This window comes from Ammospiza caudacuta, chromosome Z (genome assembly GCF_027887145.1).
Source record: "Ammospiza caudacuta isolate bAmmCau1 chromosome Z, bAmmCau1.pri, whole genome shotgun sequence".
Lineage (NCBI taxonomy): Eukaryota > Metazoa > Chordata > Aves > Passeriformes > Passerellidae > Ammospiza > Ammospiza caudacuta.
The window spans coordinates 55,171,072-55,188,482 of record NC_080632.1 but is presented as its reverse complement, the minus strand read 5'-3'; the positions used below and the strand labels follow the sequence as shown (position 1 = coordinate 55,188,482).

At 39.9% G+C, this 17,411-nt stretch overlaps 1 protein-coding gene across 1 annotated transcript in view; it reads right to left on the bottom strand.

Annotated features, from left to right (window-relative positions):
* Positions 1-10,584, bottom strand: part of CCL28 (C-C motif chemokine ligand 28) — an 18,020-nt gene extending 7,436 nt beyond the window's left edge. The window contains exons 1-2 of the mRNA XM_058824408.1: positions 10,546-10,584; positions 4,808-4,916 (exon numbers count right to left, since the gene is read on the bottom strand). Coding sequence (XP_058680391.1) covers positions 4,808-4,916; positions 10,546-10,584 — 148 coding nt within the window. The remainder of the gene's footprint in view (positions 1-4,807; positions 4,917-10,545) is intronic.
* Between the last annotated feature and the right edge of the window lie 6,827 nt (positions 10,585-17,411).

Sequence of the window (17,411 nt, the reverse complement as noted above, 5' to 3'; positions counted from 1 at the left end):
AAAGAGAGAAGAGAAGAGAAGAGAAGAGAAGAGAAGAGAAGAGAAGAGAAGAGAAGAGAAGAGAAGAGAAAGAAAAGAAAAGAAAAGAAAAGAAAAGAAAAGAAAAGAAAAGAAAAGAAAAGAAAAGAAAAGAAAAGAAAAGAAAGAAAAGAAAAGAAAAGAAAAGAAAAGAAAAGAAAAGAAAAGAAAAGAAAAGAGAAAGATGAAAGTTGTCCAAGTTGTCCCTGTGCAGGACAGAAGGGGTTGGAACTGAATGATCTTCAAGGTCTCTTTCAAACCAAACCATTCTATGATTGAAGTGGAGTACTTGGGAATGGAGCACAGTGAAAACAAAACCTCTCATGGAAAAAGACCTCCATGAGTACTGTCTATATCTGTTTTTACTTTTAAGTTGATCAGTATCAAATCTCCTTGACTGCCTAAACTTTCCTTTTCCATTTCCTCTCTGCTATCTGACCAAACTTACTCTATAGAAACTTGCCTTACCCTTATGCTCTACTTTTTTCATTGTCACTCTCAAACTCGAGAGCCACATGTTAATCACCCAGAGAAGGCTGGTTGTCTAGGGTTCAGGCAAAAATCCGAAAAAAGTTATTGGTGCATGCTCAGTTTTGGGGGTCACAAAGAACTTTTCTGTCCATCTTCAGTTTCTGAAGCTGATATTCCTAGATTTGCCAAGTCTTTTAGGAAAACTGTCGTGCCTGACGAGGAGCCCTCCTGTGGCACCCAGGGGAGCCCACCCGGCTCTTGTGCTGCTCTCCTCTGCAGCCTCAGGGGCTGGGGCTAGGCAGAGCACTGGTAAGGACTGACAGGGCAGCCAGTGGTTCTGCCAGCCTCCTCCACAGAGAATTTAACATGGCAGGGCAGGTCTTTGCCTCATGAAGGAGGGCCAGATGGAGGGAAAAAGAGGAGATGATGCCCTGTGGAAACAGATGGTGAATGATGGAGCCATTGTGCCCACAACCTCTCTGCTTGCTCTTACCTATTGGTTTAATTTTGGTCTCTTTTGACTAAGCATGATAAAGAAAAGCTGTGCTTTAAGTGAGAACAGTAGGGAAGACATTTTTCCTTCCTTTCTCCATTTCCCTCCACTCCAGACCCAACCCAGCTGCCTTAAGCAGGACTTGTGCAACTCTTTTCTTCACAAGTTTCACTCCAGCAGTTAGTGTTTTGCACCCAGGCCTTTGGTGGTCCCTCCTGAATCCTGCTGGCAGTGCACAGGAGCCTGTCCATTGCTGGCAGAACACCTGGCTCACCTTTGTGAGCTGGACTACTTGAATGAAAAACCATGCCGTACTTGTTCTTTTATGTGACCAAGAAAACCAGGACAGCTCTTGAATTTACACAACATGAGGGAGTCCAGCAAATATGGGCAACATTATTAAGCAGGATGTGTTCCCCCAACACTTTGTGTGTTCTGAGGGGAAGCTTCTCTTGCACAGCGAGATCCATACACCTGAGGCACTTTCTGTGCTGAAATGTGAGACCTGCTGGTAACTGTGCCTCAAGTTCACCCTGAACTTGCAGCTCTGCACACATTGCACAAGTTTGGCACACCTGTGCTATTAACAGCAGGCATTAGTGTTTCCTAATGGAATTCTTTTGTGGCTACAAAGTAGGCTTTGTACATCTGGAAAGAGAACCCACACAACTTTGCATTGATTGATTGTATTACAGTCTTGCTTAGTCAGAACATGGTGTTTATTGATATGCTCTGGTATCAGTACAGACGAGTTTCAGCACTTAGTCCCATGCTGTTGGCTTATGAACATAGAATCAAGGCTCTGCCCTTGTAGGGAAAAGGACTATCACATCATCTACACTTAATATTAGCTATTGTAAAGCAGCTTATTTAGCACTCATTTCATAAAGCTGCCATAAAGTGTTTCTCTCATTTAAAACAAACTTGAGGCTATTTTAAGAGTTCAGCACCTCAGGGCAGGTCTTTTCATCTTAACTTAAAGAAAGTCATTAACTATTTCATTATGTAGAAGACTCTGATCCTGATTTACAGGTGAACAAAGCCGGATGCTAGAATTCTTGGGAAATGTAAAAACAAGGAGGTTACTTAACGGCTGGACTTGACAGGGGAACTCATATGCTGAAATATGTTCCAAGGCATCCTACTATTTTAACATGGTAATGCACACAGTTAAAGCAAAATTCTGAGACAGTTTAAAAAAAAAGACAAAGGGATTCTAAGCTATAACCATATAACCATAAACAGTAACACATAAATCTAAAAAGCATATTATAAGAATAAATATATTTGAAGTTATACAGTGATGCTTTTCCTGTTTTGCTATTAGGACTGCTATTAATATGGACATTTTCAAAGGTGGATGGCTGACTGGAGATGGATAGATGGGTATTTTCTATAGGTCAGGATTTTAGGATGGGGTTTTGTCCATCAAATCATGATCGCTTTGCAAGCTGTGTGTCTTCACAGAACATCCTTGGTGCTTGGGTTACAGAGCATCAAAGAAATGTAGGCTGAAAATTGGCAAAACAGAGTATAATATTGATGTGGTAAAAAAAATATTGACTGCCTTACCAGAAGGGGAAATTTCTGCTATTCCTAGCAAAAATAAACATCACAATGTCTTGCATATTAAGATGCAGAAAGAATCTGTCATTTCAACAGAAATCTGGTTTGTTTCTATAAAGAAATACATTTTGATAAGAGGGAACCCATCTCCCATACTGCACAGCCCAGACTAATATTACTGGAATACCTTCAGTAGGATAAGTGCAGATAACTTCTTTGGGAAATCTCAGACAGTCTTATTTAGTTGTTATTCCGATGCTGTAGCGTCAAACATTTGATTTGGATGCTATTACTGTATGAGAATTACCAAATTTCTCCTTTCATGTCTTCAAGATGAAATACGTGTAGGAGCTTCCAGAAGAGAACTTTTGTCTTCTCAAATTGAAATTCAAACCAACCATCTCTGGAATAAGCTCCATTGTCCAGGCTGCTGCACAGTTAATGCAGTGCTGCCTCCTTCACTGCATGTGTGGCACCCTGTAAATCCCTGGCACTGAGATGCAATCATGGAAGATTACTGGGATTTTTGAAGTAAAATTTCAAAAACTTATTTTGAATCATATTATGGGAAATAGGGGTAGAGTATGTGGAGGGGGAAACCCCCATCACACTCTACAGAATACCTTGATCTTTGTTGTGTGGCCTTGCCTGGCGGGGTTATTCTTAAGCCTGTAGCTAGGTGTGATTTTGGATGACAGATGGCTTTCCTGGCCTCTGTCAACAGCTGCCAATTCACGTCCACAGGCAAAGGAAACCTCTGTAGCTGCCAGCCAGATCTTACTTGTATGTCTACTGTCACCCTGAAATAAATGGATGCATAAAGCCTAGGTAGGGCTGAGCCCAAATCTGGTTCAGCTCAGGTAGGGCATGCCTGTAACCAAAATTCTGTAACCTGAAATTCTGCTCATTTTTATTGTGGGTTCTGCCATTTGAGCATTGCAGTCAAGGATGGAGCACATCTGTTTGAGGAAAGTTGGGTGCTAAAGGCATTTCCCCTGTGTCAGGTGGTTCAGTGTAAAAGAACACTTTCTAAGAGAGCCTTTGCTTTGGCCTGTGCATGCAGGTGTCAGTTCTGTTGTGCAAGACCTTGCTGACTGGCCAGATCATATATCCAGACCAAAAGTACTTGCAGAACATTCCCATGCCAGCAGGTGTAGTGGCCATTTTAACAGGATAAAATTCTAAGGCAGATTTTGTCCCTGTTATCAAAATCCTCAAGGAATTCCACAATTCCTACTCCTACAGAAGCCAGAAGAGCCTGAGATGGGTTGTCCTTAGGAAAGTGCTCCAGAATCTGAGTTACCTTCTCTGTGAACACAGTCCATTTTACAGTAAAAAATTACAAAGAAAAAGTAAGGATTCAAGCAAGCATTGCCTAGATGGTTTTGAAAACTTTTAAAGTTGTTTAATTTTTAATTTTTTGTAAATTTAAAGTTTAAAGTTGTTTAATTTTTGAGTGTTATTAGATCTCCTGAATCCTTGAGACATGCTGCACTCAACACAGAGCAAAGTTGCATGCAAAACTGCTTTTCTGCTGGGAAAAATCTCTTACTTGAAGTTTGTCATAAAAAGTTTTTTGAAACCTGTGCTACCCAGGGCAACTTCACTTTAAAGGAAAGAGACCAAGTGACTTTCTAAACACATTTCCTCTGGGGAGTTGGTAAAGGATAATTTGCACCTGAACTTGAGAGATCCATTTGAACAAACACTGACATTTTACAAGGTGTTCTCTCAGGAAATCACTGCTTTAAATTTCTTACACCTTCAGCAGCTAAAATCTTCTTGAAATATTTCCTATGACAAATAGCTCACGTGGCTTTTCCTTGCTCAAGGCACTTCACAGAATTATAGTGTACTCACACCTGCTGTGGAAACATCAGGTTTGCAGAGGAAATTCTCAGGTGAGGCCCTGACTCCACTGAAAATGCCAATTGCTCTGTGCAGTTAAGACACCCAAGTTTCACTTTTTGAAGAAAAGCAGCACAGACATTTAAGCTGTCACCTCTGGTCCCATGCAGAGCTGCAAAGGCTCAAGCAGACACAGTTCCAGGTAGGCACACATCAGGTTTTTTTTACCTTTAAGAGATTAAAGTATAGAAATAGATAAAGTACAATGACTACTTACTCTCAGACGTCCGACTAACCATGGCTGCCAGAACAACCAGAACAGTGACAAATTTCACATTCATTCCTCCTGGGAGCAGCAGGAGCACAGCCACAGAGCAGGTGCTGAGCTGCAGGACTAACACCTGACCCTACCTGCGGCTGCTGGGGATGAACGTGCCTCAAAGCCCCACCCTGAGCAGCAGCTTGGCGTCAGTTCTGTCCTGGGTGGCACTGTGGACTTCAGCAGGATCCCTCCTCTCACCTGAAGACGTGGTTCAGTTTTTTGCCAGATGGGAAGACAGGTTGTATTCCACACAGCTCCCCAAGAAGGTACTGCCTTACATCCAGATCCTCACATCTCTCCTTACTGAAGAGGCTTTTCAGCAAGACTTGCCAAGGGTAGGAGTACTTCAGAAACAAGTACTTGCAGGATTGAGGATTAAGAAGAATACTCCTCTGCTATTAGGTGTCACCTGCATGGAAGCTACACGTCCGGCGCTGTGGGCCAAACCTGCTGTAGCACAAAAAACACAACCTCAAGGAGAGCCCAGCCTTGCCTTAGCCTTGTGTTCGACCTAGGCATTTTCAGTCTGTAAGGAACATGCTATTCCTGGCACACTTGGCTTTCAGCGGAGTTTTGAAGCTTCCAAACCCCTAAAAAGATTATGTGTGGTTTCAGTCTGGACTGAGCGCAGGGGCTGTAAGAGTAGCAAGCAGCTGCTGTATACTCCACCACAGTGACAGCTGCCTGCTTTGACCTTTCCCAGGGCTGAACTAGAAAATCAGCCTGGGAATTTCCTACACTATTCAACCAAGCTCATCTTGGCACTGGCTCATTACATCATTCTTACTATTCCTGAAATTTTCAGACCACAAGGTAGAAGAAATTTTTAACCTCAGGGACTTTAGTCTATACTTACATTGTCCCAACACTGGTTTTGCAATTTCTTCTAATAATAAAATAATAAAGTGCAATCAATCTTTCTGGCTATCAGTGTTTTACTTCCTAGCTGTTTCTGTTATTCACTGTTATCTACCAGGACAAAAGACCAGGGCAAATCCAGACTACTATACTGTGAAGTAAAAGTCTACTGTAAAAATAGAGTAGACGACAATCTTGTGTGTTGTTTAAAGTATGATTTTGAGGAAGTCATTTATGTTGAAATCAGAAAGTTGCTTCATTGTCACCATTTAGTTTGTAAAAGCTACACCATCCTGGCCAAAGCTAAGACAGATCACAACAGCTTTATTAACCCAAACCTACATAAGGACAAGAATATTAGCAGCATTATTGTCCTTCAAAGTAGCATGAGGAGGAGAAAACTAGATTAAATCAAATACAGTGAGACTGGTGCTACTGGAGTAGCATGTTAAAGAAACAGCATCAGTCAGTATTAGATTTTGTATTCCAGGGCCTGGTTGCCGCTGCAAATCAGGATGCTTTGTTTCCTTGCAGATAATTCATTTGTTTGTCCTGGCAAATTCTTCACAAGGGATGAGAGAGTTTTAAAGGCCTGATACAGATTACGAGGGTCTTTCCACCGTGAGAGTATGGAGTACAGGGAGCTGTAGCAGTGATGGGGATGGAAGAAGAACCAAAGCTTTTTGTGTTTCTTAAGACCTGTTCCTGTATGATGAGTTCTAAGTGCTCCCCAGAGGTAACTCAGACATGCACAGCTCCTGTGCTCTCAGAACCATGGAGTAAATACTGGAATCTGGGTATTATTTTCTCTGCTGCTGGCAACAGACAACAGCACACAAGCTTGAGCTCAAGTTTTATATCTTATGTTCCTCTGTCCTATGCTCATGGTGTCATTTATAGGTTCATAATTAAGTAAATGGCCATTTGCTTCAACATTAAAAGTGCAGGAAGGAAATCAGGGTTGTGTCAGAACCAGAACGTGCTTCCCATTTTATGGAGGCTATATAATGTGTTGATAATTTAAAATGCTAAACCTATTGGAACAGGACAAAACGTAAACTGGGGAAACAACACTGATTTATGAGACTGCGAAATTAAAAATAAAAACAAAGAGAACAATAGCAAATATTGTGCTATGGCTCCACATGAATGTGCAGGCAGCCATCCAACTTACAAAGGAAGAAGGAGTTAGCCAGAAATTCTTTTCCAAGAATTGGGCTGACAAGAGTTGACAGTGGCATTAGTTACAGGTATAGCTGAAAGAAGGCAAAAAGTTTTATTGACATATTGACTTGGATTGCATTCAAAGCTCAAATCAAAGCTCTAACCTGCAGGCAGAAATTGTTGCAAATGAGAAGCTTGTCATTCTTCTATCCTTGAAACAAAGTAAATGCTTTTTAAAATCCTTTTTTGAAGTTCTGCCTTTTATTTGTAAAAGTAGAATGGCTAGCAAGGCTAAAACTGACCAATCTTTTAACCTGAGCCTTCAGTTTTTGAGCAGAGGTTAATGATTTTAACTTCTACTTCAGTGTGCACTGTAATATAATCCCCTCAGTAATGTATATCTCTCTGCAATTACTAAGCTGAGGCAAGAATAAATGCTTCTTCCTTTACCCATTCCTTGCAGTTAAACAATGTTCTTTTGCCACAGGAGTGCTGATTGCTGAGGAACACTGAGTCCAGTTTGCTAAAACAGGATAATTAATGTTAAAACAACTTTGGATCTTTACTGTTTCCAGCAAGACTTAATTTGATTAAGGCTTCCAACACATCAATAGATGGAATAGGCTTATCATAGTACTTATTACACTGTAAATGATCATAACAACGAACTCACAGTAATAAATGTTTTTTCTAGTTTGATTTAAATAATGAAAGGACAGATTTCACAATGAAATATACTTTGGACTTTCTAGCAATGTCTTAACTGTTTATGTGCATATCAAAACCCGAAACTGGTCTCCTCAGATGAACCCTATTCCAGACTGCAATGGCTGGCCCTGTGCCTATCATAAACCTCTGACTTTAAAATGGTTTGCATGACTCTCATTCAGCCCTCTCCATACCAGACATTTTATCTGTGGGGACTTCATTTTGGGGAAAAAAGAGGAGTCCCAAAGAAAACTTTGACCTGTGAAAAGTTATTAGTGCTTAACATGCAAATTCCAATATGCAAGTCAGATTCAGTCCTCTGCCCAAGAGGGAGGGTATGGATACACCCACACGTCAGGATACCTCTCCAGCAGCCAGCTAGGGCCTCAGTGGGATCTATCTTACACTCAGCACTGCATCTTATGGGTGCATAAAACAGGTAAGAAACTTGAGGAAGGACTGGAGTACCCATTCCCCTTGCACCAGATGAATGTCCCCACATCCTGCTGCTGTGCTCAGAGTCCCCAGGACTCTCTGGTGACAGAGGTGCAGCACTTGCAGGAATTGCTGAGAGGCTTGTCGCTGTCTGTGCTGTTTCCTGGCACTCAGGGCATGGACTTCCCATTCCCTGACTACTAAATTTTGACAGAATAAGATGAAAGTTGAGTTCTTAGGAAGAAGATGCAGGTTTTTGTCCTGAAATCACATTTTGGGCTTTACAGACCAGAAAGGCAAAGGTGCCAGCTCTGGCTGCAATGCTACAATTTCAGAGAAATACCTACTATTTCCCACTGTCCATTTCAGCAAGCTTTATTATGGGTATTTTGAATTCCACCTGGAGCAGCTGACACACAAAGTCATGTACAGACAGACAGAATGGTATACACCCCCAGGTGTATACCCTTTTACCTGAAGGTGGCTGTATGGACTTCAGCTCTTCCTGTGGCAGCAATTATCATCACCAAGGGAAACAGCACAGAGGAAGCCCCAACCACTGGCACACTGCAAAAGGGATTGTTCCTCACAGGGCAGTGCTTTGGGGACAAACCACAGGAGGAGGAGAGAATGCTGTGGCACCAGTGCTAACAGAGAAGATGACTGGCACTCAAAAGAGAAGCAAAAATCTCTCTGAAGTGAGAACTATGAGAAAAGTGAGGCTGATACGAGTTCTGTGATTCTGCTCCTCTCTGAAAGAATGAAATAGACTGAAGAGAAGGTGGCCATGAAAATACTGCAGACTAGAGAGGCAGACACCCAGGAAACAACTACTGAAGAAGCAAGGAGTACCATTTGATAGACCGCTGTATTAGCATCATGTTGCAGGTATTGGCTGGGAAGACAGCCCTGAGCAGAGCCCCAGGATTCACCTCAGAAACATAATTTGAGACTGCCAAAGAGTCCAATATTGCTGGTAAACTGAAAATCTTGGCTTCTGATAGCATGTTTTGGCTATCTGAGATAGCCAAATTATAATACTTTTCATACATCCGGTATGATATTTATGCCTGACACCTTATTATGCAGCATGAGAAGAAGGACCTAATTTATTGAAGCAATGAATAAAAGGACAAACTGAAGACCCTTTCCTTCTCAACCTCTGTTTAAAAAAAAATAAAAATATAGAGGATTATAAGGTGAGTGCTGAAAAAAAGAATGTCAGATGTTTTCCATGGCTGAATAGCTCAGGAGAAAACCTGATGCTGAGATGCACCATCAGGAAATAAGTACATTGGGAATTGTGTTTTTGAACAGAACAAAGACCAGTAATTCTGCATGCTTCCTTATTATTTTAAAAATAAATATATCTTCTTGAATACATAGCTGAGTTGTTCTTGAAACCAAATTAAAAAAAAAAAAAAGACATTTACATGAGTGTCCACACAGCCTCTTTCCAACTCTACCTCACAGGAGACTTTGCCTTCTGTCATGACAAAGCTGAGTGCCAAAGGCCAGGTACCCCTAAGTTTTGGATGTTTGGTTTGTTTTTTGTCCTAAGCCTTAACTGACTCTTGAATGAGGAACTGAGTCTGTGATTCTGATTCCAAAAGGCAAAAACCAAAACGGGGGATGGACAGAAGGTCTACTCACAAACATGTGGCAGCTCATGCCCTACAGAGGCAGTATCTGACCGCACAGGACAGTGGTCTGGATCAGCAGGATGTTCTGTTTCTAGCCTGCTTCTCCTGCATCCTAAAACACTTGAAGCTGTCTTTCTGGACAAGATGTGTCCTGAGCATCTGTTCTGATCTCCCTATCTTTTAAAACCCAACATTGTATGCACAGGATGATAACAAAAAGTGACAAATGTTCAATGGAAAAGCATTAAGTCAAGTTTTTGGAAGACGTTGCTGCTGTTTTCTGCCAACATAAATGCACACAGAAATGCCCTGGTGTTCCAGTTTGTCCGAACATGTTTGGGGTCAGAGAGGCTTGCGCAGAACGAGCACAAACAGGGCCCACACAAGGTTATACCAACACGGGTGTGAGCGGGGCACGTGCAGCACACTGCAGCAACGCATGGGGAGTGACAGCCTTGCACCACTCTCACCGAGAGCAAATGTCATCCCAACTCTTCCCTGACCCAAATTCACTCACTCTGACAGCAGCTTGTGAAGTCACTACCAACCCTGAACTATGATCTCTTGCAGCCCTTGTTTATACCAGGAGATTAAATTTTGTTTTACAAACCGTCACGTCCTCATGTTACATGTTTGTTGTTTAGCTAGCACCGGGGCTTTTATAACACCTCACATGGCCTCAGGTCTGCCAGGTAACAGGCAGCTGTCCCCTCACATCCCTGAGGCCTCCGAGGCCATGGTGCACTTGTCAGTCTTGCACAGCATACTTGGCTCTTTGTTTAGAGCTGAATTCACATTGTCTTTGAGATCAGCAGAGGCCAAAACTTCCTTCATGCTTTCTATATCCCAGACTAAGAAATGTGAGGGTGACTCTAATGAAGGATCTTTCCTTCCTGAGCAGGCCTTGTGGCCCTCTGTAAAAGAGTGTTTTCACTCGTTGTCTTTGCATAAATTTCCTATCAATGCCCATTCTGTCTCTGCGGCTCTCAGAATAGCTTGGCACAAGTGGGGAAACTCACCATGGAAGGAGCGGCCATCCAAAACAGCTTCTTCCCCATGCCATTTTAATTTTTTTGGTTCATTTTTTTCCCTCAGAATGGGACAAAATACCTTCAGTGTACAATTTCATCATGTGTTATGATGAAACACAGTAGACAGGACTGCAGTCTGTTTCATTTAGAAAAAAATTGGATTTGCTGTGCTTTCAAAAGAGGCCAGACTCTACCAACAACAGGACACAGAGAGAGTACATTTTTGAACAGTAAAATGATGGATGAATTGGATATAGATCCTCCCGATCATTCTCCATGAGCTCATTGTCTCAGGAAAACATACTTAAGAAATTTTTTAAAACATGAATTTAAAGAAAAAGCAGAAAAAACATGGGAGTATTCCCGGCCACTCTCTTTTTGGTATACCAAAACCATGAATTCGACAAGTCCCTGAGATACAGGAAATGCCAACGATTTGAGAAAACAACAACTCACTTGCATTCATTAATTTTAGTTTACATGTTTTAAGTCTGTTACTTGAATTTAAGATTACAATCCCTTTCTCTATTCTCATATTTTTACGGTTACATGTTGCCTATATGATAAAACCAAATTATTTACATTGTAAGACTACTTGAGCACAGATTGTCCTACTGTTAAACAACATCTAACACAATGAGTGACTGAAACCTCCCTGCATTAACACACACAAATAAAATACCAATAAGAATTAATTAATAAGGACGTTACTAATAATATGTAATAACACGTTCTACGGTTCTTGCTCATTAATATCGGAAGGGTTTTGGTTGCTGGATTTAGCCTGCTTTTCTTTTGAATTCCATTTGAGGAAATGTGGTCACCAAATATTCCTCACTTACAGTAAAGGTTATATCATTAAACTACCACAGCAAACCAAGCTCATCTCACAGCCAGCAGATAGAGGCTGCACAGATGTAACAGAATCAATTTGATTTGTAAAGATGCACGGGTATAAATCTGCACTTTAAATGCCTTTAATGTTATGTTAGCCACCTGAAATTTGGCAAGTAAAGGTTTTTTTAATTTCATTTACACTCTGATATCACTGACTGTATGTTTCCAGTTAAGGATGGACCACCCTGAACTGTTCACTTCTTCTGAGATCCAGTCTTTGGGTTGCAACAGAAATTAAACAGGAATAAGAGACAAATCTTTCAAGTAAATGCTGACTGTCCTGCCATGGGGTGGTTCTGTGCCCTCCAGAAGGAGGACACACACTGTCTTCCTGTAATCTCTTTCAATGCCTGTTTTTTTTTCAAATTATCCAGTGGTTTCCAGTCCATCAAATACTTGGATAGAAAGAGTCCTTCACATTTATATTTATTGAGTAACTTGGGGCATGGAGTTGATTTACTTTGGCAAGTGAATTTGATATCTTAGTTCCTCATCACTATTCCAGATCCCATTTCCTGGCACTGGAAAGTTGTTTGCAAAACCTGCTCTGTTTTTGTAGTTTTAAAACCCAAACTGTTTCATCACTTTAGGTCAACTAGCAGGAAGTGACTGGTACATAATATTTAACAATGAAGCTTCAAGCTAGTCCTTACAAAGTTTGAAACAAGCTCCTCTCTAGATCAATCTCTTTCTTGGAGAACTACATTTCATCATAACATTCTCCATTTAGCTCCCCTTCTTTAGCTTCAAAGAATTTAACTTTGGACATACTTATTGGCTCAGCTACGCCATTTTTTCATATTAGATAATAAGCTTTTTTTCCTCCTGTAAACTAATTAGGGACCCAGTGAGACTGGGTAATTCTTACAAAGCACGTTGGAGACAAATTTGAAATGCTACCAGGAGACTCTACCAGGAGATAGAAAGGACTAGCCATGGACTGGAGGAAACAAAACAAGTGGCAGTGAAGTTTTATTTCTGTAAAGTATGAAGGAATAAAACATTCAATAGCATGGAAATGTATTTTCTGTATGCCTCATAACACCTCTGCTCAACTGTTTTGACTTTGAAACCCTGGTGAAAAGCCTTCAGAACACTCATAAAATGGATTTTCTTCTGTATTTAACTCTACAAGTTCTTGCCTCCTGTGTGAAGCAACTAAGGTTGGCAAGTATGGTTAACTTGGGGCAGAAAGGAAGCAGAAACAGTGAACACCCTTTGTAAACATGGCAGGATGTGAGTGTTTTCAAACAACATCTCCAATGCAAAGCAAAAAAAAAGTTGCCTTTTTTTTTTGCAAGTCTAGATGTAGCACAAATTTGGAAAATTTTAGTAGAAGCTATTCTCATTACACTGAGAACAGTGTTTATTACCTCTGTAGATGTAATTTTGTCAGTATGGAATCTCAGCTGAAACGTAAAGCTTTTATCTCCAGCAGTAAAGTAACTCCTGCCAGGTTCCTTGAAATATCACTGGGGCCAGGGAAATAATTTGTTCTCTACTTCCAGTCAATAGCAATCCTTTTGAGAGGTGCTTCCCCCACCCCTTCTTGGTATCACCTACCGCCAACAGAGGAACAGAGCATTCTGCTCTGAACAGAGCTACCACCAAGCAACTCACCTTTGTCTGTGCATTTGAAACCTTTCCCCTTCCAAACAAGCTTGGTGCATGTGCACCCTGTGTAGCAATGAGAACAAGCCCAGTCAAAGGCCAGTCCCCCTGCAAGGCAGGGAGGTAGAACCACTGGGTGAAGAAAAAAGCCAGAGCAAAGCAATTCTGTCTTCAATGATTTGTTTCCCAATAGACTTTTTCACACTATCGGTTATTTTCTTGCAGAGGAGATTTGCCTAGAGTGTGTTATGTGAGCAGTTTGGACACATTCTGATTAGGTATTCAGTGTATGCCTAGTCCAAGGCATTTTCCGTCTTTTGTTGAATAACTTTCATAACCGTGACAGGTGAATGCTTGTGAATGTGTGCCAAAGGCAAAAAGAGTTGTCCTCAATGCTTTCAAAGCCATCTATCTGTTCACTAAAAAGAGGGGAAATGCTCACACTCGGTGACTAAGAAAATGCATCCTTTTCTGCAAAGCTAATCCAGTCAACAGAGAAAGAGAACTACAGAAATGTGCCAACATTCCTCACTTTGAAACAGACAGCAGGAATATGCTTACTTGTAAATCAAGTCCCTGCCAAACTGGTTTTCTTATCTGAAATGAGTTTTCAAGAAATGTGATCATCCAAAAAGATTTTCAGTGGCTGAAATTCATTGGGGAAAAAACTGTCTCTTTTTGAAACTCATGATTTTCTTAGTAACAGAAGCAGGTTTTAGCACTCACAGAAACCACTGAGGCCTGGAGCTCCATACAGCACAAACTTGAGCCATGGTTTCCCTTAACTAACCCTGCAGCACTCGTTCTTTGCACTGAGTCTGCAGACGGCAGCAGCAAATGCAGCCCACGCCTCCCCGGGAGTGCTACAGAGCAGCAGCAGGGCGTTCTAACTGCAATAAATGTGTATCATGACAGTATCAGGTGGTCAGCTTTTCTCTATTGCCACAGAGCTAGACCACCTAATACAAGCTCTACTTTATGAAACTTAAACAGAGCCTCTTCTGTGTCAAGTTTCAAGGGAGAAAAAGGTGCAAATTTTCAAGAGATTTCACGTTGCTAAGTCCCCATATACTGAATCTTGAACAAATCGTAAACCGAAGCAAAGATTTAGCACTGAAAACTTCAGCCATGATAAATATTCTCACCAAAATTGTGAAATCTTTCAAAGAGACACTCCTGTGTTTGGAAAGATGGTCACATAATTGTCTAACCTTACAATAAATGCTTCATCTGCATTTCAAAAGTTAAAATTAATTTTAAAAAGCTGGTCATCCCTTTACTGAAATATGCCAGTCTAGAAGCCACTATAGCATCAGTGCCTCTTGAGAACTGCCTCTAGTTGTTTCATTTTTTAATGTTTACATTATTATGTCACACATCAAAGAACCCCTGGATAAAATAGTCATTGAAAAGATGGTTTACTTCTCCAGCAAGGGGAAATCACATGAAGGACAGGAAGACAAGCCTAATCTACAATCTCAATTATATTCTTGTACTACGTATTTAGAACAATAGGTGATGATTGGAATGGAATTCAGTACTCCAGAAGCATACATCTCTTTTAGGATGTAAATTTATATCTTCTTTTAGGAAGATATAAATCACATTTTAAGCACCACTGAATAGACTGAGCAGTCACACACTGAATAGAAAGGGTCTCTATGATTGTTTACTACCAGACAGAGGTCTACCACTCATATTTGCTACACCTAGTGAGCAATCTGTACACTGAGGCAGTAGTCCTCAGTAAGTAGATTGTAAGGATCATGTAAGGATAAGTAGATCCAGTAAGGATCATGCTTATCATGCAACCCAAGTTAAGTCAAGCACCAGGAGAGCCCATGAAATACTAACAGTGTCTCTCTAGCCATATAAAAGTACTAGAAAAACCATTTGGTCGACATTTATATACATATTTAAATGCAAGATGCATGATGCTAAAGCATGTGGAACTATTTTTCACCATGGGGAAAAACTGAAAATAAATCATGTGCACACATTTTTAAAGTTCTAAGTGTCTCTGCTTTGCTTATTCATGTACAAGGCACACAAAACACTCACACAAAAGATGCTGGCAAAGCACTCAAACTTTCACCTTAACAAAACATATCAAATAGAAGGGAAGATCTGTCTCCACATGGACTAATGAAACAAAAATTACTTGAGTTCAAAGGTCATATTAGCTAGAGCATTTTCTACCAAACCTCCCCGAGCCATAACCATGTTTCCACAATAAGACCAGGAAATAACCGAGTGTTTGCATCTACACATTGTAAACAGCTACATTAACAAGATGACACAGATATTTTGTTGGAAAAACGTTCATAAGGCCTTACTACTCAATTCTTAACAGTATTCACTTGGCCCAGAAAAACCTGAAATTTTTATAGCAGTCACCACAAACTTTGCTTCTAAATTGCTGGCAGTAATACATAAAAAGGAAGCAGTTTTGATTATCAGCAATTTGAATGGAAATGTGAAAATAGAAACATTCTACCTTCTAAATTCCTTATGTCAATATTATGTCCACTACCTTTGATTTAATTTATTTTGCAGAGTTACTGTACTGAGCTTTTTTGGCTCATTTGTAAAAACTGATGTGAATGACCAGACAGCATTTTAAAGAAATTACTCCACACCAGGCAAGGAGCTCTTCCTCAATTTAATTTTTAAATGGAAAAATAAGATCAAAGCAAGACTAAATTCCCTTGGAAACATGAGAAAAGCTCCAGGCATATTACTAACATTCCTAGGCCAAAGGAGCTGTTTCTGTGGTGGATATAGCAACAGCAACTTGGCTGATTATCCCTGCAACAGTTTTAGTATACAAATCAAATTTAATGAAGATTGTTCACTCATATTTACTAAGACAAATGTTTTCAGTCTATTCATTGTGATTAAACAAATCTGTTTTCAAGAACTGCCTAGAAACCAACTGAATGCTTCCATCAAAAGGACAGCATAATCTCTTTTCTTGTTTTCAGTATGTGAAGATTTCCTTGCACTAAAATGTTTCTGCTAAGTTGTAGCATGCCTGGTTTTTCACAGTCAGTGAGACAAACACTTCTACTCACTCCAGGGAAAACCAATACAAAATTAGCTGAAGAAATGCAAAATTATTATATGAACATAGAAGGAAAGATGTATGTGTATCAGTGTGTGATACATATATGTACATATACATAAACACATATATATATAGATATGTATGTATATATAAAAAAGACAAGTACCGTTTAACTTTAATTATTAGGAAACAATTTTAAATAACAGGAAACAGCTCTACAATGCAGCATTCAATATATAATTTGAAAATATAAATTCAAAAATTCAATGCAGAGGATGTAAAATTTGGGAAATTTTAAGAAAGAATTGAAGACATCAGCTTATAATTTTGAGGAAAAGCATTATACTTTTTTTTTGTGATGAACACAAAGGGTACTTCAGCTTGACAGCTCTTCCTTTGCTTCAATGCAAGGTCTGCCTGTAGCAGGGAAACAAAACCTAGTTTGTGGGCTCAAAATTACCAGCTGATCAAAGCTCAAAATGTAACACTGAGAATACAAAGCTTCTTCTGCCCTGAATAAATTTGCATAATTTAGAGAATTTAGATTTGCTCAATTACACAACCAGACACGTACTCTTCTGATGCATTTCATCACCCAGCTTCATACTGACAGTGATGGAATAAAAACACGTGTCCAAACTTAACTGTGTACTAACACTTCCTTCAGACTGAATTTTAACCCCTTCTCTCTCCTTCTGGAACTTCATTTCCATTAGCAGAGGAAATGTTCTTCTCATAATAAGTCAGTATCAGTAGTGTGCTGTAAAAATTACTTCAGTTTAATTTAAACTTAGCATCATTTTCCCTGGGGCATGGGATCAATTATGAATAGTTCACATACCAGTACCTTATTAAGGGCATGTGATATAATATATACTGCACTGTAGTAAAAAGTGATGCCAACGGTCAGGTGAAAATACAGGTCAGATTTTAAAGTAGAAGACAAAGTTATAGGAAACATGTTCATGCATTCTGTTAAGGCCACTAGGCAATTAGGAAAAAAATTATTTCTCCAGGACTGGGGGAAGAAACATTTTTCTTTAGCTTGAGCTATTAGTACCTACTTTTTACAGCAGAAATCTGTCAAAGCAAGAAAAAAAAGCAGCACAGTTCTAACAAAGTAAGTCACAATACAGCAACACTTTGTTCAACTATTTAAGTTCAACTTGAAAATACATGGAAAATTTTTAGTTTGGCATGTTAAAAGAATCTCTGAAAAACCTAGTATTTTAGTGATATGTATCATACATTGTGCACAACATCATTAACTTGAATTTGC